Source organism: Dryobates pubescens, chromosome 13 (assembly GCF_014839835.1).
Source record: "Dryobates pubescens isolate bDryPub1 chromosome 13, bDryPub1.pri, whole genome shotgun sequence".
NCBI classification, from domain to species: Eukaryota; Metazoa; Chordata; class Aves; order Piciformes; family Picidae; genus Dryobates; species Dryobates pubescens.
In genome coordinates this window covers 27668126-27694952 of record NC_071624.1, presented here as the reverse complement: position 1 = coordinate 27694952, position 26827 = coordinate 27668126, and the positions used below count along the sequence as shown (strand labels likewise).

Sequence of the window (26827 nt, the reverse complement as noted above, 5' to 3'; positions counted from 1 at the left end):
AAGTAAAGTAGCTTTTTTTTTTCCCTCCACTCCACCTGACTTGTACAGCTGAAATCTAAACTGTGAACAAAAGACATTTTTGCATAGGTGCACACTTGGCACAGCTTTATGTGCATGCCATGAAAGAAAAGGATGTAAGTCTTTTGTAGTTTTACTGTATGATTACAGTGAAAAACAAGGAGGGGGGGGAGGGGAACCCAACATGGTAGAAACCAAAATACTAGAAGATTAAATTTATTCCTTTCAATCTGAAGAACACCATCTGATATGTCTCATATAGCCAAAGATCAAAGATTAGGAACTTCAGAGGAGATACAACAGAAATAGGTATGGAATGATGAAGCTATTTACGTATCTCAGATGCGTTTAATCATGCAAAACAGAATGAAGAGGCTGAAGGGATTGCTACTAATAAAAAAGCAAAGTGAAAGTATAAGCCTGCAGTAACCATCAGCCTAAGTAATGACAGCAAAAAACCCTTTTATTTGCTACAGTCCCACTGAAAGCTGTTGGGATGCATTTCTATTGCCGTATCTCAACAAAGCAGCATTGCTCCATCTGCGTAACCCCAAAGCAAGACATTTTCATTCACTTAGGAGCCTGCAGAACACTAAGTAGGGAATTTTAACAGCATTGTGTGGTAAATCCACTTCAGCTCTGCACCACGTCTTTGAGACATTTCCATTAACTTAGGAACCTACAGAAAACTGAGGAAGGAATTCTTCATATTCTAATTGTGTGGTAAATCCACATCAGCTCTGCACCACATCTTCCTTGGCATTGCACCTACAGAACTTAGCTTTCAGAGCTAAAATAAACCCGTTCCAAAGGAATTCTTCAGGATGGGTTATTGTCCAGCTGTACATGTGACACTATCTAGTCACCTGCACGTAATGAGATGGTTTCTTTTGCAATTTAAGTTTCAGAAAAGCATTCATTGTAATTTGGTGTTGTCACAGCAGGGCTCCTGTCTGAGGTGGATTTGGTAATGGTTTCACTACTCCAAGATCAATCGAATATTAAGTTTTCCTCTTCGGACACTCTGGAAAGGGACCAACAAGACCTCATGAAGACACAGAGGGATTCAGTATCTCCAGTTCAGCAAACTGTGAGTAAGATGTCCCAGTTCTGTTCTCTTTCTTTGGGGTACAAGTGCAGATACTCAGCAACCTCTGTGCTACATCTCAGCATGCTTAACTGGTGGCATAGCAAACCCTGACAGTTTTGTTCTTGAAGAGTAGAAACCCAAATTATTTTTCTGAGCTAATCTTAAGCTCCATGCTAAATTTCCTATTCAATTGCTTAAAACTCCTATTACTTTCAAAACAAAACAGGCAATCCATCTGGCTACTAAGCCAGTAAAAAGAAATACATGTAAAGCAATTCCATTTTATTTCTAAAACAAATAAATAACCAAGCAGGCAGAGAAACAGCAGAACCTTGCTGTCTACTCCCTGCCAGTAGAGGATACCTTCAAGCACTTCAGAATTCCTTGGGACTCTTTTGGGATAAAATGCTCTCTCCTGTTGCCTGTAGATTCATGTTTACCTTTCATAACAAAAGTACGAGAGGGAACAGTGGTTTCCGTCAAACAGCAGCAAAATGACCAGCATTATACTTTCCTTATGACTCTTTCAGGTGGAGAATTGCCAGCAGTGCCATTCATCTGGCTTTATATAACTAAATATAGGGTGGGTTAAAAATTCTTATGTAACAGAAGAGATCCTAGACCTGTAACTGGGTTACAGAGGAGAGCAAGGTAGTAAGAATTAAGAAATGACAAACAGAGCAAGTTTGTGTTCATATGAGAAACCCAAAGTGTCAGGAGGTCAGATCTGCCTCTGGCAGGAATCCGTGACAGAACAAAGCTATTGAGCTTTGAAACACAGAGCCATGTGCCAGTGGAGGAAGCAGCTGTGCTATGTTCCACAGCTCAGAAAGCACTGGCTTTTATGCCAGCTTCCCTTTGGGACTTGCTGGAATATGGTTCTTCCAGGAAGGAGTATTGCTCTCTTACCTGTTCTCCTAAAATACTGTGACACCAACTTGGATTTGGAGGGGGGAGGAGCAGAGGGACCAGTGGTCTGATCTTTCAGGTAACATACAACATTGTATTGTCTCCTTCACAGAAGACAATAACCTGCTCTTGACTTAAGCATGTCTTCTCCAGAGGCACCCAAGTTGTTACTCATCCTTGATGTCAGGGGAAAATATGTGTTAATGTCTGAGCAGAATATCTTCAGGTTCAGGATCCAGACACTGGTTCTTGTTAAGCTTTTCTCTTCTAAATTAAAGAGCACTTCAGTAGCTGTTATTTTCTCTTTGCTAAAGTGCAAAAAGGAAGGGAGGAGATGAGAGAGGAACCAGGTTAAAATGTCTGCCCAGAGCCAACCTGTCTCACAGAATGAGTGTGGCTGTGTTAATGAAAGGAAGTGATGTAACTAGCAACATATCTGGCAGCTTGTAACACCATCAGGGAATGAGATCAAGCTTATTTGACTAAACTTGTATATGGCAAGACTTGCACTTATCATATTCCTGACATTTAATCTTTCATCACTTGATCCTATATCATCCTTTCCCTGAAGTTGTCAGTCAAGGGTTACCCAAGACGTCCTGGTTTTCCATCCCGGTTCAGTCTTCTCAATGCTTTCATTAGTTTACTTTTGAACAGTTTGGGATCCCAACTAACTGCTCATCAATAGTATGTTTTAATGTACTTTTTCTGTAAATCATGAAAACAATAAAATCTTTGCTCATACTAATCCTAAATAAATGCTGATAATCCGTTGCAGGATAATCCCAGTTACAACTGCCAACCGTATGAGTCAGACAGCAGGACAGAAAGGAGTTGTTCAGAGTCTTCTCACAGCCCCAGCCCTGCTTCTCCAGCCCAGGATCAAATTCATGGGAGATACCCTACAAGCCAAGGAATTCAGTGTGGCAAGAACAAATTCAAAGCATCTTTCAGCACTGAAAAGTTCAGACGGTACAGCTACGAGGAAAGTACTGTAGGAAATTACGACAGGTTCCTCAAGAGCAACAGGAACCCCTTCCACCCTTACAAGAGGCAGATCAGTGAAGATGTCTTCCAGGAAGCACATCAAGCCCTCCCACCAGAAGATTCACCTTTCAAAAATGCTAGAAGCATCGATGGTTATGAGGGTCTACCAGGATCTACAGGGCCTGACGAGTCAGAGTCATTTCCTACACACATTCCTAACATCTCCACAGAGCAACCCTGGTGTAACAACCTCCAGTACAGCACCACAGGTCACGATCACAGTTCACAAGTCATGGTCAGTACTTTTTCTTTTCTTAATATATTTTGCTTTCCCTGATTTCAATGACAAAAGTATGCTTTTAGAATTATTTTCTTACTCCTTAATGCAGCCATAGGGACATTTAGTCTCTTGTGAAGTTGTGGGGTGGAGGACAGACATTGATATTTACTTGTCGAAGTTCCCTGGTTTATGGCCTTTCCCTGCTGAAAAACAGTCCCCAGAAAGGTGCCCAAGAACAAATGATTTCCCACTAGAGCTGATACATGAATGTCAAATACCAAAATTCTTCCTGGCAACAGGTTTTATATCAGTGGTTGACATCAGCTGGTGTTTTCAAGAGACAAAAGTTCACCAACCAGTTATTTTTCAGGCATGAGGATGCATGTTTGAGATTCGTCACAACACTTCAGCTGCACTTCTCTTGACATAAAGAGAAGAGAAAATGCAAGACACCAATTCTACTTAAAATTAAGCACAGTATTAATATAAATTTAAAGATAATTGAATAGATTTTAATCTTGTTCATGGTATGGGCAATGTACCTGGGCTAATTGATATGCTGGATAGAGGTGGCTGGCTATGTAGGGCAGCACAGAGATCCCTGAAAAACAAAAGGTGCACAGCCCTCCAGGATCTCCCCCACAAGGTATCTTTGCTGGGATCCAAAGTGTGAAGTGTTGTATCTTCATCACCCTGTGCAGACAAAACAGTGACTACATCTGCCAGGAGAGGGCCCTTAACCATTGGCTCGAAACTGCTGTGAGGCAAAGAACTTTGGGGTTACCAAAAGGAAAAAAAGAAGCAAACAACACATCAATCCTAATTGGATTAAGACAATTTACCAGGGAATGGCAGGATGTTGTCTGGGTACATACCTGGGGATTGAAGCCATTCAGGTTAAGGAGGAAATTGATCTAAATCTCTTATTTCCTGGATAAATACTCATCTAGGTCAGATGAGTTTAATGCAACACCTAGAAGCAGGTGATGAAAAAAAAAAAAGATGTATTTGTATTTCTTCCCAAGTCCCTGGGATGCATGATGGAGAGAGTGTGAAGCTGGCACTGTAGGAGCCCTTTAAGCAGTGTGTGTGGCTGCTCAGGAGAAGGCTGGCTGCTTGTTGATGTCTGCCCTGGCTCAGTCACCACACAGCTGCCAAGCTCTTACATAACTTACACTCTGCTGGCAAGTTGACACTTCTGGAAGACTTTATCTTATGTCACTGAAATACCAGGATATCAAATCAAGTTTAACATGTACGCCTTCACCAATCTGCACCAGAAGAGATGTTCACTAGGGCCTTGCTTTCAAACAGAAGGATAAGTGCTACTTGTTCCTGAAGTAAGAAGGTGTCTGTGACATTAGCTCTAAGAGAGTTGCTGGCCACCTATGCTAAGGACACTGCTGGAGACACATTACTCCCTGCATAGTTCATTACCAGCTAGGACTCTATCTAGCACTCTGCTCCTCATGTACTTCATTTGAGCTGCTCTTCTAAAGCAGGGAATGGAACAAAACTGGAAGTGGATAGATTCAGATAGGATGTTAGGAAGAAATTCCTCACCATGAGGGTGGTGAGACACTGGAACAGGTTGCCCAGGGAGGTGGGAGAAGCCTCACCCCTGAAGGTTGTTAAGGCCATACTGAATGTGGCTCTGGACAACCTGATCTAGTGTGAGGTGTCCCTGCCCATGGCAGGGGGGTTGGAACTGGGTGGTCCTTGATGTCCTTTCCAACCCTGGTAATTTTGTGATTCTGTGAAAGTGTTACTGCAAATACCCCACGGTGCACTCAGCCTTCTAGCTATAAGACAGCAACATTCAGCATCCAGCAGCCTGAGCCCTCGACAGAATCAAGCCCTGTGTGGAATCCAGGGCAGGCAGCTGGGCAGACCTGAGAGAAATGAAGACTTCATCAACATGTCTATGTTAATTTCCACTGCTGCAGAAATAAATCACATTCTTGCTGTATTCCAAGTATCTTGATCAAATAGTCAGCCCAATTTGATTCTTGTCTGGCATCCCTTTCCTGTGCATTATAGACCTCACCCTCTTCCTAAAGACAAAACTCCAATGTCAGCTTGAGGTACTGGCACTCTGCAAGATAAAATCAAGGAGTATGAAAGAGAGGGAGAGAAAGAGACAGAAAACTATGTGCACACTCAGGAATGAAAGCTGGAGTATGCAGTTTGTGTCAGTAGAGGGAAAAATAAAGACAAACAGAAACTGACGTTTTCTGAATTGCTTTTTGCATGGAATTCAGACTGGGATTTCCTTTTTTAAAGCAGTAAGTTATATAAATGCAGCAAAGTATTTCTTCTTGTAGCACTACAATCTAACCCAAACTGTATGTAACCTTTACTGTGACAGAAAGAAGTCCAAAACGCTACTGGGTATAATGAAAGACAAATCAGAACAGCAACTAACAGAATTGTTCTATTTCTCTAATGATTTTTTTCCCCTTAAATATTTTCCATCAGGATGGAGATATGAAGCTTAGGACATCCCCAATGGAAGGGCAGCCTGGTTTGTACTGCTACCAGCCTCAAGTGCAGCAGATGTATTGTCCCTCACATCCTTTCCATCAGGTCAGTACAACACACAGGCCCTGTTTTTCTAGCACTACAGTGGTACAGCAGCTATGGGAATGATACAAAAAGAGAGATGAAAGAATGAAGGGTTGGACCAAAGCTTGGCTGAAAGGTTGGACCAGATGATTCTTGAAGTCCCTTCCAGTCTGGCATTCTATGACTCTATGATTGAATACCTGCTAAATCTCTGTTTGTAGGGCCATGTTTCTGTACATACACTTTGTTTATGGCAATGAGATCTTAAAAGAACCACATCTAAATGCATTTTTTAATGGCCATCCAGAACAAAAAGGGAAGAGAAAACACCTTATAAAAAGGGAATTTTGGTATTGCTTGGTTATATTTTTACCATCATGCTCAAGAAAATTCACTTTGTATCCAGATCAAGTTTGGCATTTTAATATCCCAGGGAATTCAGTGGGCTCTAACTTTACAAATAAAAGTCCCCTATGGGGCTGTGCACCTAAAATTCACATCAAACATCAAAAAGAAAACCAAACACTGTGAAAGCAGCATTTTAACAGCAGGATGATGATCACTTTCCTTGTGCTTTGTGGCACACACATCTCTTTTGCAATCTTTCATCTGTTACAACATCCTCTGTGAAAGATTATTCAGCTGAAGCACAACTGACAATAGTGCTGATGAGGCAGGAGAATGCACAATATTAAGGCTGTTCTTCTGCAATGTAACTATATTATTAATGCCAAAATTGCACAGGAGCAACTGACAACTTGTTTTTCTCGAGTGTGTTTAGGTGCCATCTGACTACCTGTCAGTTCCTATTTTCAAAGCAGCAGACATGCTGTGTCTTAGTTAAAAAAAAAAATCACACATCTGTGGCTTACCCTCACATGTGATCCCAGTCTGTATGTAGAGAGGTTGCCCTGTGTGGCCTGCTGAGCCTTGAAAACTTGGCACAGAGGGAGGAGGTGTATTAGAGAAAGTCATTTTTCAAGACCCTGAAATTTCTTGAAGGAACTCCCTTGAAATCTAAATGGTGGTGCTGCTCACTGTATTGAAAGTCACCTGGTTTACGCTCAGTTACCTGCACTGTCCAACATTTCATAGGATGCTAGGGACTGGAAGGGACCTCTGGAGATTGGCAAGTCCAAACCCCCTGCCAGAATGGGACCATAGAATCTAGCACAGGTGGCATGGGAACACATCCAGATGGGTCTTGAAAGTCTCCAGGGAAGGAGATTCCACAGCCTCTCTGGGCAGCCTGTTCCATGCTCTGTGGCCCTCACAGTGCAGAATTTCCTCCTCATGTTGAAGCGGAACCTCCTGTGCTGTAGTTTACATCCATTGCCCCTTGCTCTATCACAGGGGGCAACTGTGCATTTGCAAAGATGTTTGAGAAAATGTAACATTTGATAAGGCCAAAAACAGGCTTCAAACAGCCTATTTGCCAAAAGAAATGAAACCCAAACAACAAAACCCCCAAACAAACAAGAAACACCCAAACAAAACCCAAACAAACAGACCAAAACCCAAACAAACAAGCAAACACAAAACAAACCCAAACAAACTCCTGTCAGGTAAAATTAAGACAAGGAGGATTTTTCAGGCTGAAATCCACATCTGAAAACACCTCAGCTGCCAAACCTCCCAACCATTAGAACTGAAGTCAATTAAGCTTATGGGAAATTCATACATATAAAATAGTTGAACATAAAAGCTCACACTTGAGTTATGACCCTTTTGATCCTAGTGGCTGATGACTGATGTTTGGATTGAGCTGTACCATCTCTTGCAGCTTGCTCAGGAAGTATTATAAAAAAATGTGACTAACAGAGCAGTGATTTTACACTGTGCAAAAGAAAACAAGGCCCAGGTTAACGTAGGAAATATCATTGGGATTGTTAATTCATATGGTGCTACTAGTCTGAGTCACTGAAATAGTAACCATACCACTCATCATCATCAGGGTTTAGTCCCTTGTCAGGCAAAAGAAAGGTTCTTTTGGGCATGATTTGCTTCAAGGGGAGATGTAAATACCTCCTGGATGCAGGTGCTGAATGACCATAAAGAACAGGAGTAGAGACAGAATGGAATTTTATGATCATTGGTAACGTTAAAATGTCCACCACAGGTGACTTCTTAGGGATTTAGCTTGTTAAGTGTTTTGTAAAAGGAGGAATGAAAGCATTCCACACCTCAGTGGTGGATTTTCATGTCTTTAATTGTGTCTTTCCTACGCTTCTAAATCCCTCACCCACCTACTGAAAGCTAAAGGAAGGTATCTCTGACAGGGCTTTGTATTTAAATCAGCTTAAAAACTGATTTGGGCAGGATTTTGGCAGAACCTCCACTCAGCTTGTTAGTTGATTTGAATATTTTGTAATTCCTTCATTCATTCTTTCTGGGGCAGGCAGCCTTTCCTCTGTCACTGCTGATTTGATACCACTGATATTACTATACATTGGCATTAACCACATTCAAAAAACCTCCCAAATTAAAGCTGAACTACACCTTCTGGGAGTTGTTAGGCAAGACACAACAAGCACTAAGAGGAAAGTCTTCCATCCACCTGCAGGCTGGCACTGTGTCAGGGCTCTCACAGGCAGCAGGTTTCTCTTAGGCTTTTCAATAGTTGTGCTTCTTAATGCTATGATAGTAGAAGTACAGCAAAATGGTTTTAAGGCCAGGCTGGATGGGGCTCTGAGCAACCTGATCTAGTGTGAGGCATCCCTGCCCATGGCAGGAGTGTTGGAACTAGATGATCCTTGAGGTCCCTTCCAACCCTGACAATTCTATGATTCTAACTTCTGCTTCTCAGAGGGGAAAAAAACAAACAATAGGTGTAAGCAGCCAAAGTCATAACAGATAGCATTGCTGTCCCTGTGCCATAATCATATACTGGGAAATGAAAGAACATGGGATACAAAGCTGGGAAGAAGAGGAGTAATATCTTTTGCATGAGCAGCTCCAGTATGAACACTTCATATTTCACATTTGAATTAAATTTAAATCATGAGGAGGTTACATACAAGAGAACAGACCCTTTAGCCTGATCAGAAGGATATTCAAACTACCCTTCATTTTTCGCTACAGGGATGAGAGAGATCAACTCCTCTCCTTTAATTTTGTCCAAGTGATACAATGGCCTCACCTTCCCCTTTGCTGGACACAACACAGGTGATGATTCACATGAAAAATTGCTTCTTACTGACCTGGAAAAAACCTAGCAGACACTTAGTGAAGTCATTACCCACCCACCATAAAACATGGGCACCTTTCATGCCAGTTGTACAACTCCAAAACCAGCTCAAGCCTGTCATACCAGACCATTCCCCAGCCTCTGCTCTCTCAAAAAGGAGGAACGAAACCAATAAAACAGAAATAATCCTTAAAACGCCCAGCTCTTGCCTTTGGTGATGACATCACAACCAGTCCCATCTTAGCATTCTTCTCATTCAAAGAGTCACTAAAAGCAATAAAAGCAATGTGGTGGTTGTGTGAATTGCACAGGTTTCTACTCAGGTGAAAAATCCACACACAATGCGAGAAGCCAGCAGAGAACTGCAGATGAGCTCACGGCTGCTCGGCAGACTGCAGCTTTGCCCAGCATTTAGTTTAACAAGGCAGGACAGGATTAATTATGTACATCTCATTACTTTCACCCTGCTTGCTATAGCAAACAAATCTGTGCATTCAGTATGCATTTCCATACAGCCATTTCAGGCAGTTCAGCGTCAGGAAGGTAAAAGCAGACAGGCAAAAACTGTAGCAATAAGAATAAGATTACCGAGAAGCTGGAACAAATGATGCAGAATCCACAGCAAGTAAACTGTGAACATTTTGCAAACACATCATAAACTCTGACATGCATTTCGAGGGCACAAAGACCAAGAGCAACAGAAGCTATTAGTCTGAAAACAGAGATGATAGTAAGAAACTAAGACATATAAACTAATTACCAAGGAAATTTTCCTGGCAAGTCTCAAATGCTACATTCTAATCCTTCAGAGGAACCATAAAAACAGGTTTTTATGGTCTTTCTGACACAGGACTTCTAGAGCTAAGTAGTAAAACACTAGAACAAGGCTTAGCAACCTTTGAGTACTAGGGAAGGCATGCAGGAAGATTTTTTTAATTGCACATGACATGACTCCTAATTTTGGCCATGCCCTAGCCCTGGCATCTGGAAAGATTCATCTGTACAAGGCAGAAATTATTCTCTGTGAGCTCTGAGTTCAGTGGAAATCTTTGCCTCATGTAGAGCCAACTGATGGTATCTCCCCTTAGCAGGGTAGTGTTTCTTTGTTCTTGCAAGTTGCTTGCCAGCAAGCTTAAACTGCACTTTGGAAAAGAGAAAAAGGTGACCAAGTCCGTGTTAAAATGCAAAGAGCAAACCTATAGGAATTGAAGCCACCAAGGCTTTCTCTATAAACTGCCTCCCCTCTTTCACCTCTTTTTAGGCACTGTCACATTTCTGTTGTGGTAGGCCAGCAATTTTTAGGTTTTTTGAAAGCTGGACAGGTTGGAGACAGTTTAGTGTTTCAATCTCAGGTAGCATTTTGCTGTTGGTCTCTAAAGGAAGGGTGAGGGCAGCATAAAAATTATTTGATTTTAGGTGTCCTCCCTATTGTTTTTGGGTTTCTGATACACAGAAAATGGAGAGGTAGATGCTGTTTGAAGTGGTGGTGGTGATTAACAGCACTTAAATTCGTGGCCTCTTGAGAAGCCAATTTTTTGTCACTGACTGAGAGAACTTCACAGCTTCAGCATGTCAGGCAGCATGAAAATCCACCTGTGAGAGATGTCTCATATGCCACTCTCCTGAGCCCCAGGATGATGTTATTCATTTATTTTATAATAATACATTCACTTTAATAATTCCTCTGATGCAATTCATCCACAACAGCTTTTGTTGTTCAGTTTATTTGGGTTTTTCCTCCCTTCCCTGGTAACAGCTAACTAGGGAGGCGGTTGAGTCGCCGACCCTGGATGTGTTTAAAGGCCATTTGGATGTGGTGCTTGGGGATATGGTTGTAAAGGAGGGTTACTGGTTGGGCTTGGTGAACCTGAGGGTCTTTTCCAACCTGAATGTTTCTGTGATTCTGTAACTAAATGGATGCTTTGGGATGCTGTTTCTCTTGAGACTCCACTTTACACACTTTAGGGTTTAACCTTGTTGCATCCCTCTCCCCCCAAAATCCACACACACCCAAACAATGCTCAGCCAAACCTTTCCTGGTTTTTGTCTATGCTTTTAGTGACTGAATTTAATAGGCTTATTTTTCTGTGGTGCACATTGTTTGAAGTACTTTATTCTGATGGGGCTGCTCTTTTTTTTCACATGTATATAACTAAAAATACACCACAAATGTATTTGTCTGCATAGTGCAGTGATCAGGTGAGGCTGAATAGGCTAAGATACTCCAGCTGCAGAAGAGATGGCTGAAGGGAGCTATGCTTTAGGTCTATAAAGTTATGAATTATCTGGGGAGAATTAATAGGCTCCAGTTGCTCCCATTTTTCACAAGAACTCAGTAACATGGCAGGCAATAAAAGAAAAGGTTTTTACATAGCTCAGTTTGGAACACACTACAACAGGATCTCATAACAGCCAGTATATCAGCAAGTTCCTCCTCACACATGCTCTGTTTCTTCTACTTCTTAAGCCTTCATCAGTAACATTAATGTTTTCCTATACCATGCTAGAGAGAGACTTTAGGTCAGACTTGGCATTACAGCTATTAAATGTAGGGCAGAGAGGACAATATCCCCAGAACTATATAGTTTAATACTGTTATTAAGAAAGAACTATTTTTGAGGGCTCATTGCTACACCAAGTAACCTCTCTTTTATTGTATCATCAGTATTCCTCAGGAGGCAGCTACCCTGTGACTTACATTACTTCTTCACACTACCCTTACCAGAGAATCGCTCCTCAAAGCAGTCAAGAATCCCAGCAGCCTCTGTTTCCCAAACCCATCTACTCCTACAGGTAATCAAATTATGTTTGTTTTCCCCAAGACCCAATATTGCAGGAAATACACTCTTTACCTATTTCCAGCACCATTTGCAATAACTCTTACTCTTATTTGCCTTGTTCCCGGTGTGCTCTGTCCTGCTTGTATGAATCACAAGACTCTGGGGCCAAGGGGGAGGGAAATGAATGCTCTAAGGCATGTGAATGGTCTTGATCACCCCTACAAAATCCAGACATTTCTCTTAACACAGAATCTCAGGTGTTGCAACCATTATCAGCACACTCATTGCACATCGTTGTTTTTTTACCAGGCACTAATTTTTTTCCCCTCCAAGTACTAGGGCAAGGAAATACCTAGAAAATAGAGCCAGCCACCACACAATGATTTGGCCCCCAAAGAGCAGCCTAACAAAGTAGATCAGGCAATTAAATTTTAATCATGCCTGCTGCCACTGGCAGTTTGATATTCTCTTTGTGGCCTTTATCAGGTTCAGCACTCAAATGCAACCCTCAGTAAATACACACTGGCAGGATTTGAAGGCTGTGGCCTTGATTCCAATTCAAAATAAACCCAGGTTGGCCCTTTTAGATGCACTTTGACAATCATCTCTAGAAGTTAAGCAGTGTGAGGAGATTGCTTATAAACAACTGAGTGGGAATTTAAAGCACCATTGGTATTCATGCTTTGGCAGTGAGAGCCACAGTAGTTGCACAAACTGGGGAAAAGGATCTTTTCTGCTTCCAAGGAGTCAAGCAGAACAGGCTAAAATACTTTTCTTTCTCTCCTTAAAGCATCCTGATCTTCATGGCACTCAAAAACAGCAAGACAGGGAGTTTGCCAGTCAGTGAGATTTACAATTTCATGACAGAACACTTCCCTTACTTTAAGGTGAGTTCCACAGGGAAGGGGGGAAATCTCTTTCTAAGCTGACCTGGCAGCAGAGGGAATAAGGGAGGGGATTCAGTGTGTGACAAGGGATAATTTCTTAGCAGATTAATACCAAATCAGTTGCCCATTATGTGCCTTCATGATCACAAACTACCCAGCATTTTAAGCCTAGGCAGAAATGTGAACATGATATGTGGCAACGTTGAACACAAAAAGTATTCAAAACTCTTCCAACGTTGAGTTTGTGCAGACAGCAGAGGCCATCCCTTACTAACAACTCATAAAAGAGGGTATTTTAAACCAACACATCCATTCCTTCCTCTGAGGTCTCAAATACAGGCAGAACTGGTCTTGTGGCTTCCTCTGCCATCAAATAATATCTCTACACTCAGGTGAAAGCAGAGGTTATTGTGCTCTCTTCTAGAGCTGGGATATCCGTATTGGGCAACATCACTTTCATGCATTGTACAAAGGAAAATATAATAAGTGATAAATGGTACTAAGCTTATAATTACACAGTGATGCTGGAGAAGGTAAGGGTGCATGGTTTGCAGCAGATAACTACTGAAATTTAAATCTGTGCTGTAAGAGAATGGTTTCTCACACTTGGAACACGAGTGAGAAGAGATTAGTCAGCTCATGATCCAAGAGCAGGAGGATTACAGCTCAGATTTTTGTTAAAAAGTGCTGTAACAGAATGGCCAAGTGCTGCTCACCACAGAGCTATTGCTGATTCATCAAAACCAACTCACTGACAGCCCAGTCAGTCCACAGCTGCTAGCAAGGAGGCCCAAAAAGGAAAACAAAGCCACATGAGTCTGTCCCATTTCCTATGGCAAATAAACCCACAGCAATTAAACCGAATGCAAAGCAGCTACAGAGTGGCAATTCAGACATTTGTACTAAGAAAAGGACACCAAGAACAACTGAAAAGAAATGTTCTGATACAATTTTGCAGTGGTTTTGGACACTAAGGATAAATAATGGCCATAAAAAATGAATGAAACGTGTCGGTAATCAGAAAGAACAGACATCATGTTTGGTCCCATTACTGAGATCCATAAGGGAGATGCTCCAATCCCCTCATCATCTTCATGGCCCTCCACTGGGCTCTCTCTAGTAGTTCCTTGTCTCTCTTGAACTGGGGAGCACAAAACTTGACATAATGCTCCAGATGTAGCCTTACTAGGGCAGAGTAGAGGGACACTGAGAAGATACTGAAAGACCTGGGGCTGTACAACCTCGTGAAGACTAAGAAGGAATTTTTCAATGCTTGTCAACATATAAAGGGTGGTGCCCAGTGATAGTATCATGGGACAACAGGAACAAACTGGGATGTGCTGGAGCCTTGGGAGCAGGCTGCCCAGAGGGGTTCCGGAGTCTCCTTCTCAGGAAAGATTCCAAACCCACCTGGACATAATCCTGGGCAACCTGCTCTGGGTGCCCCTGCTTGAGCAGGGGGGGGGATGGTCTAGGTGATCTCCAGAGATCCCTTCCAAATCCCAGATGCTGGGATTCTGTGATTACACTTCTGCATTCCCAAATTCTCTCCTAAAGGAATCACTAGCTGCTCCTTTGTTACAGGCAAGCAGAGAGGGAACTAACAAACATGATTCCAGAAGTTTCCCTTCATAGCAGGATTGTCCACTGACACAAACCTGAAGCACTCTGGCTTGCTTTCTTAAGTCACAGTGACACAACGGATTTTCAGTCTTAAAACACATATCAGTAATCAAAACAGGCATGGGGAGAAGGTTAGAAAGGCACATGACAAGAACAGAGTACCTGTCGTTTTTTGTTGGGTTGTTTTGTTTTTTTCATTTTCATAACAAGAATGCTCCCTAGCAGAGCATTAACTCCATTATCCCCTGCATTTACCACCAGTGGCAAGAAATAATAATATAGAGAGGGCAAAACCTTTGGGGGGATTGTGAAAAAGGTCTTGAATTGGTATTTTTGCAGAACTTCCCTTCTGAGCATAACGATCTCCAGCAAAGCAGCACATTCTTGCCAAATTACTGCTTCCTAGAGAAACAGCACCAGTTTCAGCAGAGAGGTGGGAGTGTGGAAAATAAATAAATGTGCTTTATAGGCATGTCCAGGTTTATTCATCAGATCAAACCGAAATTAATCCTCCTTTGTCTTACAACACAACCGATTGTAAAATTAATCGGCAGCTCACAAAGCAAACGCTGCTGCCAACGTGCACAGAATTCCTCAGACAGAAGGCTGCCAGGCATCACCTCCCTGCTCCTGCAGTTAAGAGTTACTCTGACACAGCAGAAATATTAGGAGATTACACATCCTCTCCTCAGCCATGTGTTGAGTATAGCTGTATATTCTGTGTGCAAACCTGTCTCGAGCGAGCGGTGTGCTCTGTCTCTGTGCGCGCACACATCTCCGCAGTAGAAGTGCTTCTGACATAGCTTTACATAACTGCTTTTCAGCTAAACTCTTCCCTTCTTACTCACCCAAACGTGCCTGTTCCACAGGGAGTGAGGTTTCATTTTGGCAGATCCTCCTGGCTCTTTCTTAATTCATTTTAAAATTGATGATACTGAGGAGAGTGCTGTCATGTGCGTGGTAGGAATAGAATGGTGCAGGAGGTACTACTGAAGCATTCGCTGCTTTGTGACAGCTTTATCTTTGCATTTTACTTACAATTACAGCCAAGTGATTGAACACTTCCCTCCCAAACATCCTTAAAGTAAACAGGGGAGAATGATTTAGCAAACATTATGCTTAGAGGCACTAGCCCTGTCTACCTGTGGGCTTTATAGCAGCCCACAGAGCTATTAATAAATGGCAAGAGCTAATATCCTCTGTCCTCTCCTTATTTGCTGAGTCTTCAGCGAGATAAAGCAATATAAAAACCCTTTTGCTGTTGCTACCAAAACTCACTGAATGGCAGGGGGAGGGGGAAGCAATTTAAGTTGGAGAGAAACAGAGTACAAGTGTACACAGAACCTTGCTGGGAGACATTAGATGGTACAAGCCTAGTCAAATTAACTTGTATTCGCTGCCACAGCAAATTTAGTTTCTATGATGCAACAATCTCATTTCTAGTTGAAACAGAGCAATCCAACTCCTACGTCCTAAAACAAAAAAAAAAGAAAGACCAACAACAAAAAAAATCTACACAGCTAAAGTTGAATTACTCTTTGATGTACCTCTCCCTTCTCTTGAGACCTAGATTTAAAGAGAAAGGGTTTTGCAAGATCACTGAACTCTTTAAACTTCAAGAGGCGGTCAGGATCAATGGGGCTGTACAAGAATATTTTTTTGCTTGTCATCCTTTCTTGCCTTTGTAGTGATTAGTGAGTCTAACAGAAAGCTTTCATCTCATTAATTGGAGTTATTGCCAGTGGACCAAGAGGTTAGGAAGGTCTGTAGTCTGATGGAGCTTACGGCAGCAAGTATTCTCTTGCAGTGGCCATCTCCACACAGCTCCATCCACTCTATGCTGAAGGCAGCAGTGGAAGAAATGACCCAGCATGGGGAGATTCCAGCTATACAGCAGCACCTGCAGTACCCAAAGCTCAGATCATTAACAACTATGCTAACTAAAAAGCTACAGTGTGAACACACTGCTGGAGCATTCCTTCAGGGTCTGCAGAAATAAATGATTTTTTTGCTGCTCAGCAATACCCAGCTTAGTGCTAGAACCTGTTCAGCTCTTGGCAGCAGTCTCCAGAACAAGTCTGTGTACTTTTTGCTCTTACTAAAGATCATTTCTGAGAGGCTCTAACACCCCCCATACATTCTGAAAACCTCTGAGAAACACCTGCCACTCCCAGCTTCTCTGGTGCTTAGCAGAAACACTAATTATCCTGTCTAGATGCAGACAGAGGTATATGTAGCATCATGTGCAAGGCAAGAAACAGGAATATTCTTTCAGGTCAGCTTACTCAGTAGCTAAACACACATCTCACCTTGGAGGAACAGTTTTACTTGCTTTTGGAAATGCCAGAAAGCAAAACTAGTATGGTCTGAGAGGCAGAAAACTTGCTTCATCATTAGAACTGCCCAGTGGCAGAAAGAGTGGTAAAGGATTTGTTTGTTGGTTGTTGTTTTCTCTTAAATAGAAAGGCAGCATCTCACCTATAGGACTGGCTAACAGAATAGTGAAATGCTGACATCAGGTGGGCCAGAAGGGTAGAAACTGTGCTGTTACAAGTGGCAAATAAGATTCACTTGTAGGTAAATAGCATCTACTGAACTTCCACAACTAATTAATTATTGGTTTTTTTGATAATGAGGAAAGCAAGTATTAAATTTGATGCTCAAATTCTTCAGTAAGGCTTTTTTAATGCCTCAGACCTCAGGACAGTCTGTCACAAGCTAGGAAAGAACAGATCTTACATCCCTGATAAAAGCAGAATGTCTTTCCAAGTACATTCAAAAACTCATGGTGTGTCATATGAAAGCAGGAATGGACACAAGTCCCTTTACAAAAGATGCTCTGAGAGGAACTCTGTTACACCAGGCAACAACTAGAGAAACTATCCCAAAGCTGACTTTCTGAAAGAGAAGGATCCCTGTTGATAAGGCATAAGAATGGAAAGGAAATTAAATATGCATTAAAGGGAAATTTTCCTTCCTACCCTCTTGAAAAAACCTATGGAAAATATTCTTTTTTGGGGGGGGGGGTTGTTTGTTTGTTTGGGAGGCTTGGAGGGGTGTTTTTTTTTGTGCTCTCTGCTCAATAACTCTCTGTGGTTGATATAAATAATTACAACCAAAACCATTTTGCATCCATGAATACGAGTCAGCAGTGGTGTGCAGACAACTCCACCTACCTCTCAGAGAGTTGTTTAATAGATTCTATTTCTTATGTCACACAGAAGAGGATTTTTTTGGAAATAAGCAAAAGCATCCAAAAAATAAAAAGATTTTTTTCCTCTCAAGAAGGCCTCCCAGGCTAGTAGTGTAGGTTGTGGTTTGTAATCTGATGAGCTCTAACGTCCCCCTCTCTTGAGATTTCTCATCTGCAAACACAGAGCTTTGGGAAAGACATTTGACTGTCACAGGTACAGCTACAATTTCCTCTTTTGTCGCTGGTTCTGGGGCAGCCCAGCTGCACTAAGGCAGGTACAGCAGTTACCATGACTCTGTTTCTCAGACTGACCCCCACCATCACCTAGCAAAGCCATTTTTCCTCTACCATTTATTGTTTTCAATTACATTGCAGTGGCCATGAGCTAAGGCAGTTCTGCTCCTATGTGGAATAAGCAGCATTGTACAGTTCTACCAAAAGAAAAGCAAGGAAGTGACACACCAGGAGTTTAATGCAGCACCCTTCTCACATGGACATGCATACTAATTTGCAACATGACAGGCACTGTCTTCTGGCTGCATGACTAAGCCAGCAGAAATAAGTGAAAAAAACAAACAAACAAACACACACCAGACAAACTTATCTGCAATATCAGGACACTAAGGCATTTCAGCAGTGAGTATTCCAGACCAGACCTTTTCCATCAAAATCCAGGCATGACTATTCTCTGAGTGATTCCCCCTCTGGCCCTCACACTAATACTCAGTTTCAAAGTTCATTTAGTGCAATTAAAATAAAAATTAATGAAGATTTAAATTGTCTAAACAGAGGGACCTTCATTTTTTTTCCCTTTTTAGTAGTATTACTGCTGTTGCAAAGGGTTTTCTTTTCTTTTTAGCAGTATTATTGCTTTTTAGCAGCAGTTTTGCTGTTGCAAAGGATTTTCTTTTCTTTCCCTTCTTGCAGGCGAGTGCAAAACTGTCCTCAGAGGAAGGATGGAATCTTGATTCCCTCATTTTTCAGAAACCACCTAAATAAAACTGGATGGATCATTTTAATGAAGCTTTTATCTGTAGATCAGCCCAAAGAGCCTTCCAGCTTCCACTGCCGAGTTAAAAATAAATGCCAAGCCAACAGATAAAAGCGATCAGATGCAGAAAACTCTCCCTCATCTGGAGGGCTTGTGATTAAAACATTTGGTTATGTAATTGGCTAGGAGGCAGAATTACACCTACAGCAGCATGTGGAAGTTCTTTTGAAGTCTGCCTGGACACTTGAGTCCAAGCAGCACATAGTCCTTCAATGAAGCATTTGATACTTTTCGAGGTGTTTCAGGCCAGACTAATAATTTCTGTTAGCTCACACGTCTACAGCATCAGTCTTTACACACTTAAGTCTTCTGATTTGCTTTCTGAATTCACACCTAAAAATTCCACAGCCCCTCTGGAAAGGCCAATCCTACTGCTTAGGAGACCAGGTCCTGCTTTAGCTGATCCCTCTCCTTCCCACACACCACCACTAGAACACTGTGGTGTTCCAACACACAAGCTTGATTGTAGACAGTGTCATCTAAACAACCTTTCTGCTAATCTCACCAGTTAAAAGAAAAAAACAAAGAGAAATGTATTGGTGGGGTGGGGAGGGGGGGGTTGTTACCTTGAAGTTCCCACTCTTAGATTGGATTTGTTTTTCCAGACAGCTCCAGACGGCTGGAAGAATTCTGTGCGCCACAACTTATCTCTGAACAAATGCTTTGAGAAAGTTGAGAACAAGTCAGGCAATTCTTCTCGCAAAGGCTGTTTGTGGGCTCTGAACCCTGCCAAAATCGATAAGATGCAGGAGGAGCTTCAGAAATGGAAGAGGAAAGACCCAGTTGCTGTGAGGAAGAGTATGGCAAAGCCAGGTCAGTAATATGGCAGCGTGTTAAATACGAGAGCCCTCCCCAAACTCTTGACCCAGAACGTTCCTTAGCAATTGGTGCCAGGCTGGACGAGAGACCACACTTAATTCAGGAAAGCATTTAGGGTTTGTTTGGGGGGTTTGTATGGTTATAAAGTAATTAGTTAAGAAAGGAAAAAAAGTAGACAGCAGAATTAGATAAGACCTGGTTATGCAGGAGAGCTTCCAAATAGGCACAGGGAAGCTTCACCAACAAAACATCCTCTCTTGACATCTCACTAAACTTCAGGTTAAGAACAAGGTTAAAATAAGTACTAACAAATAAAATCTGACATTAGCTGCTGAGCATCCAACATTTAGACACAAAACTTGTGATTTATTAGACACTCACTTAGCAGGGATGCCTTAGAAAAACCGTATTAGGCCCAACCATAGGACTAAGTTGCCCAGAGAAGTGGTGGAGTCACCATCCCTGGAGGTGTTCAAAAAACATGTAGATGTGGCACTTTGGGACATGATTTAGTGGCCATGGTGGTGCTGGGTGGATGGTTGGACTCAGTGATCTTAGATGTCTTCTCCAAACAAAATAATTCAATGATTCTATACAAGGACCAGCACTTCAATTGCCACCCCCCTCGCCCAGTTCCTAAGAAACACTTCAGATCCCATCTGCAAGCCCTGAAGACTGAGGATCTGTTTGTAATTGGCTTATTCCTGACTGTTTTCTTTTTTGTAGAAGAACTTGACACACTGATAGGAGACAAAAGTGAAAAGCTGAGATCTTCCATCATGCCCTGCAGCCCTCCCGGCATTGCAAATGCATCCCTCTCCAGGCAGATGGCAGTCCAGCCCCACTCCTTAGGCGAGCCCACTCTCTCCTCCGGTGGACCACAGCCAATGCACAATATCCACGCATCAGGGGCTCTACATGTCAAGAATCCACTACCAAATCTGCTCGGGGGCCAGCAGACTGCGTGCTACACATCACCACAGGGGTTTCCTCAGCTCTCAAGTACATTAATGCAGCAGTCACCTGACCCCCAGACCCTCTTTCCTTCTGGGGAGGCTCAAAGTGAACTCAGAACTCAGCCCAGCATCACACAGGATTCTCCACTGCCAGCCCAGACACCCCCTATGTGTGGTGTGAAGATGCTGACGGAGCACTCCACAGCCAGGACCATGCAGGACACACTCATGCAGGAAGGAGATCTCAGCAATGATATCGATGCTCTTAACCCATCTCTGACTGATTTCGATCTCCAAGGTGGGTACCTGAGGCATTTTTATTTCATAGAGTCAGACTTATCACATCACATCTCAACCTGCATATTTTCCCCCCCTTCCATTTTCAAAGGCACCCTGCATTAATGCAAACACACACTAGCAGAATGAAGATACTCCTTTCGTCCTTCTTTTTGAACTACCTGTCCTTGCCAGTGCTCACAGACCCACTTCATGGCTTACATTAATTTGCACAACCTGGAATTTTTGCATTGTATGTTTAAAAGGTCTCCCAAGAAACCTACAGATTCACATCCAGAGTTCAACAACTCTGCTTACTCTTGTCTCTGACTGCTGAGATTAAATCCTGCAAGGCAGTATTTACAGTGTCCCTTTCTTTCCACTGAAGACTACTCAAGCATGACTACTTAGTGCTTAGCAAGACAACTGCCAGGTGAAGGGCACAAAGAGAAATAATTTTGATTGAATTAACCTGTTGACATGTTCCTTTAGCAATATTCATTCAAATACCCTCCATATCTTTGCTCAAGTGAATGTTATTTACTCCTTCACAAGGCATTCATCTGAACTATGACCTGAACAATTTTATTTTCACATAATGCTGGTGACAGAGAGGTTCTTGGCATTAACTGACTGAATCATCTTGGATAGGACTTGCAACACTATGAGCATAGCTTTCCATTCAAAATAAGACATTATCTTGGTGGGGGTTTTGCTAGGTGTATATATATGCATGTATATTTATTTATGTATACACATGAAATCACACCTGTGAGCTCCAAATTATAAAGCTCTTGCTGGACCCAAAAAAACAAACCATGGAAGAATTGCCTTCCTGCCCAGACACGAGGTGGCTCACAAAGCAACCTAAAAGACACCAAAAAAAAAACCAAAGGCAAAACAGTCTTAACAATCCACATGACTCACTGGATGCAGTTGCCCTGTCGCTGTATGTCACAAATGCTCTGCAGTCCTGCAGTGCCCGTGTTGCCTCACTAAGATGCACACCAATGTTTTGAATCCTTAGCTTTTCCTTTTTGCAGGCAGCCAGATCTCACATCCTGCTCATTTTACTGAACCATTCCCATTCTACTCAGATAATCTGCAGCCTGCTCATTTGTGCTGTGGATGTTTTGTATGCTTCACCAACATGGTACAATGCCAGCTTTCCTCTGTCCTTGCCCTTTACCTTAAATTATTTAACCTTATCTAAACTTCTAACTTCCTTTCTTTCTGAAGTTACCAAACCTGAGATTAGGGACCCTAGAACTTAAGACAATGTCAGCAAGCATTATGCACACATATACAGTGAAAATAAAGAAAGTTAAAAATATAAACAAGAAGCAAGAGTTATTAACCCATTGGGTCAGCCTGCAGATGAGTGGTGTAGCACTGCAGCAACAGCCTCCCTGCCACCACTCCCCCTGAAGGAATCTTCAGTGGTAGAGATAAAACCCCAGCTCTCCTGCAGTACCTGGTTTAATGCTTTCCTTGCAAGATGCAGACTCAACAGAGATATGAAAAGCTTTTTGGTACATTAGGGGGGAAAAAAAGGCCACCTTTCAGCTCTTTTGCTTTGTCAGGTCAGCCAGATGTTCAGGAACTCAGTATGCAATCCAGAGAGCACCACACCATAAGAACATGAGAAGCCCAGCTGTGCAGTAATGTCATTTGCAGATTTGCCCCAGGAAATGTCATTAGCTCCTCCATATCTTATAAAGACAAGAGGGGGGTAAGTTCCCCTTTCAAAAGTTAGTGGTTTGGATCTTTTTTCCAAACAGAAGTTAATGCTTTATAAGGATACATCTGCAAGAGGACCAAGTCAAATAATTGTCTTGATGCTTTCTCCCACACTTAAATGTATTATGGAGGCAGATAAATAATGATTATCACAATCTTTTCCCTTTCTCCACGGCAAATGACCAGGAGTGCCTGCACACAGCATACACAAATGCCTCTCCCACAAAACAGCGTTTCCAAAACATATATGTGAAGGCAGTTGGATCAATCCATTTTGTTCTGTTACAGGAAACCTTTGGGAGGAGCTGAAAGACGACAGCCTTGCTGTGGATCCCCTAGTTCTCATTTCATCATCCCCAACATCTTCCCAGTGCTTCCCTTCTCACTGCCAGATGGAAAACAGCAGCAGCAGCAGCAATGTCAGCATCCAGCATGGGACTCCACACAGCAACATGCCCGACCTGCAGCTCACAACTCTTTACTCTGCCTTTATGGAACTGGATACAGTCTCTCCTGCCTATCTAAGTAATTCTGGATCCAAACCTATAGCACTAATGTGAACCACACAGCAACCTAATCATTATTCTTATCTGAATACAGTCCTGAACCATCACACACTCTCACCTGATTTGTGTCAGCTGAAACCGCGTCCGTCGGACTAAGAATGTTTCTAGGACTCCCCTGCAGGATATGTAGCTTTACTCTGGTAATTTTCTACAGACAGATACTGAAAGCAAATGTAAAAATATTTAAAGATAATATTAATGGCTGAACTGGCCAACACCATTTTATCACGCCACTCAACTTCTGCATCTTCCAGCAACAGATGACTGTAATAGAAAAAAACAAAAACCAAACAAATTACTGACTTCTTGTCTTTCCTTTTCTTTTGGATGAAAGCTGCTTGCAATTGAACACAGAATCCAAAGCACACAACCACCTAACTTATTTCTTGGAGTCAGTGATGGCAACAACACCTACCACAGACCACTCAAAAAAAGAATAATAATCCCTCTGCATACTAAAACATTGATAGTCCCCTTGAAAGAAGTTCTGGGGTTTGGTAAACAAGGACACAAACTGAAAAATCTGCAAGTATTATAAGATGGAGGAGTAGCTGCTGACAGAGTAAACCAAAGCAACAACTATCCTTTAGTGGAAAAAAAAATATATATATATATACATAAGTTTTACTGTGTTTAAAAAGAAGTTTCAAACTCTGCTTTTTTTTTTTTTTTAATAAAAAAGAACAAAACACTTTAGTAGAACTTTTACTTGGCTGGGAATTATTCACATGCATTTCTTGGCTGGGAATTCTTCACGTGCATTCCCCTGGCTTTATTCACATAAATTCACACATTCGGCCCTTAGATCAGGATTCTGAAAAAAATGCTAATACATTTTTTTTTACTAATAAAAAAAATAGTAAAATAATAATAAAATAGTAAAATAAGAATAATAATAGCAGCTGCAGTTGGCCTAATGCAGAGAGCATCTCTGTTTTAACACCCAGCTGACATCTAATACACCCAGCGGGGTTTACTGTGGTGCTAATCTAACTGCACTGGAATGATTCCTGACAGGAACTCAACTAAGGCATTCCAGTAGCCCATTTCTCAGGGCCACACTTCCTTCTCTCTCTGATCTGCCATAAAGTTGCTGCTTGTGACATGGTGGAGCAGTGTTTTATTTCAAGTGAAGTGATCCAAAAACTAAAGCAATCTGGAGCAGGAACCTCAAGCAAAACTAGCCCCAAAACACACCAAACCAGACTAGAATTAACTAGGTTGGAAGAGACCTTTGAGATCATCGAGTCCAACCTATCATCCAACACCATCTAATCAACTAAACCATGGCACCAAGCACCCCATTCAGTCTCTTCCTAAACACCTCCAGTGATTGTGACGCCACCAAACCAAACCCAACCCAACAGAGTGCTTGGTTGACATCTTCAGTCACTAGTTATGGGCACTCAAAAGACATTCAGGAAGTTAAAATTCAAGGTCAGTTACACTGTGAATAAGCAACAAGGAATTACAAAGAGAAGCAGAGGCCAGGGAGAAGAGAGAGAGAGCATTGTTCAGGTAAACGCCTGGGGGGTTGATTAGCCGCTTGCTCTCAGCAAGGTGGCAGTACCACCGGAGGAGAACGAAGCCAATCCCGGGTTCCAATCTACATCAATCTCAACCACGCCTACTATTCCAGACTTAAACCAACAATCAGATTAGGGGCAGGCGGATAAAGAAGATTTAGGAAGAACACATGTGATCCAACTCTGTAATCCCTTAGGCAGCTATCAAGAAATCCTCATTTGACTCGAGCCCTTCTTCCTCTGCCTTCCTGCAAACAGAATGTGCAGAGCAAGAAACATATGCACAGAAACTAGCAGCAGGAAGAGTTACACAATCATGCTACAGCTGGCTGAATCCATCCTTGACCATCCTAACGTTTATCTAATGCAAATTCCTAGAGATGTGGCATACTTTCTTATCAAATGATCAGTCTAAAGCATATAGACTAAGTAAAAAGTTGCTAAATATTATGAGTTAGAAAGATATACATAAATAGCTACCAAAAAACAGACTTTATGATTACTAGTATTAGGGATTTTGGTGGGGGGGAAGACTCAAACAAATCCACATCCTTATATAGTCCTGCTCTGAGGAAAGGCAAAACCAAGTTGCTGCCCTGCCCCCCAGCTGCATGGGTTTTGCACCACTGCTGGTTCTGCAGCACAGACCTACTATTACTACTTAAAATTACACAATATCACTCTAAAGGTAACAATAACAAATAATATCTGGTAAATAATATTATCTATAACTATCAGATTGTTTACAGCAGATCTGGCTTGTGCTGAGGGCCTGGTTCCCACAGTTCTTTGTCTTTATATACTCTCTCTGACTTGAGCAGAAAACAACACCACAGGGCAAGCAGCCCCCACCAATGGGGCTAGTCCATCTGGCCAGACCCTCAGGCTCCTCAGATACATTCACTTAACCTCAGTGAGCAGCCATGCTAATATCAGGGTGATTTCTGCATACAGCCACTTATATCCTTAAGGACTTTTCAGCAGAAAACTCTCTCTCCAGAAATCCTTCACTGCAAACACCACAGAATTGGTACACAGATCAAAATCTGCACAGGCCTAACGGGATGAGATACTCAGTGCTTGGTCACTTGCAATCATCATTCAGATCAAATTCTTGTCAGCCCTGTTTAAAATCCTCAGAATGGTACACACCAAGTAACACACAGGCAACCACAGTATACAGAATACTACAGAGCTTTACAAGATACTACCTGACAGCAACATTCCCAGTATTTTATATGTGGCAGAGGGAGATGATAACAAGAAAATGGATGAGAACATAGCAGATGAAGGGGCACCAGGAAGGTTCCTCACTCTCAAACACAGCAAAATTGTGATTGAAACAAACAAAAATGTTACACTAGACAATGATTAGAACTTAGATATTAGTGAGAACAAGACTGAAATAAGTACTATAAATAAAATTTTAAACTCACTGTTAAGTATTCAAGCTTTAAACACACAAAACCTGAGATTTGTTACACACTTACTTGGCTATGACAATTTAGAACAACACTTCAGGCTTCCAGAGTTCTCCCATACAAGGGCCAGCACTTTCATTTGCCATCCCACCCACCCATCTCCCGAGGAACACAACTTCCAGCTGCAAGCCCTGAAGATTGAGGCTTTGTTAGGATTAAGTTGTTACAGACTTTTGGGGGTCTTTTTGTAGACGCACTGAGAGGCAACAAAGGTGACAAACTGAGGTCCTCCATCATGCCCTGCAGCCCGGCAGGGGTTGCAAGTTCATCCCTCTCCAGGCAGAGGGCAGCCCAGTGTCTGTAGAACGAGAGGCGAACAAAAGGGGACAAAACACTGGAGCAAGCGTTTTCTTGAGCCGTGCTTGACTTCCTTGACATACTCTATCTATACAAGAGAGATTTGGCCTCCCTATGTAGTTATTTATTCTATAGTTATTTATTCCTATTAATCAATATAAATTGTTCAGGTTTCCCTCCCTTCCCCTATCAGGCCTTTACGTCCAGAATGTTTATTGTCTTGCTTCAGTTTGGCAGTTAGTGATTCCCGTACACTTTAAAAAAGAATCCCATTGAACTATAGGTGCAGGAGGAGATCTTCAGACTATAAATCACAATTCTGGGACAACTCTTTAGCAATTTTTTTAAAATCTATTTATTTAACTACTTTCATTCAAGTTTCTATAGAGGAACAACCCTTATCTTGTGCAATCTTTATCTTGTACTTTTACAATCATTTTTGACACAGTAAACATTTTCTTACAGCTTGTAGAGCTGGGGCCACCTGACTTTGTACCTACCATGAAACAAGCATTTGCACAGACTGCAAGTCTATTGAAGGCACATTTGCATTAAAGATCATTTTAAGGAGTGCTCTGAAAAGAGAGGCAAGAAAG

General features: G+C 42.0%; 1 protein-coding gene across 1 annotated transcript; it reads left to right on the top strand.

Moving 5' to 3' along the window:
* Positions 1-988: 988 nt before the first annotated feature.
* Positions 989-23173, top strand: FOXN1 (forkhead box N1). Its single transcript, XM_054166770.1, has 9 exons — positions 989-1108; positions 2796-3299; positions 4265-4267; positions 5763-5870; positions 11702-11829; positions 12607-12703; positions 19176-19383; positions 20116-20643; positions 22650-23173. The coding sequence occupies exons 1-9, from the start codon at positions 989-991 to the stop codon at positions 22919-22921; spliced, it is 1968 nt and encodes a 655-aa protein (XP_054022745.1). The 3' UTR covers positions 22922-23173.
* Positions 23174-26827: the final 3654 nt, after the last annotated feature.

Coding starts and splice junctions, on each gene's coding strand:
- FOXN1 (XM_054166770.1), top strand. CDS start 989: ATGGTTTCACTACTCCAAGATCAATCGAATATTAAGTTTTCCTCTTCG. Junction 1,109..2,795: donor TATCTCCAGTTCAGCAAACT/GTGAGTAAGATG, acceptor AATCCGTTGCAG/GATAATCCCAGTTACAACTG. Junction 11,830..12,606: donor AAACCCATCTACTCCTACAG/GTAATCAAATTA, acceptor CTCTCCTTAAAG/CATCCTGATCTTCATGGCAC.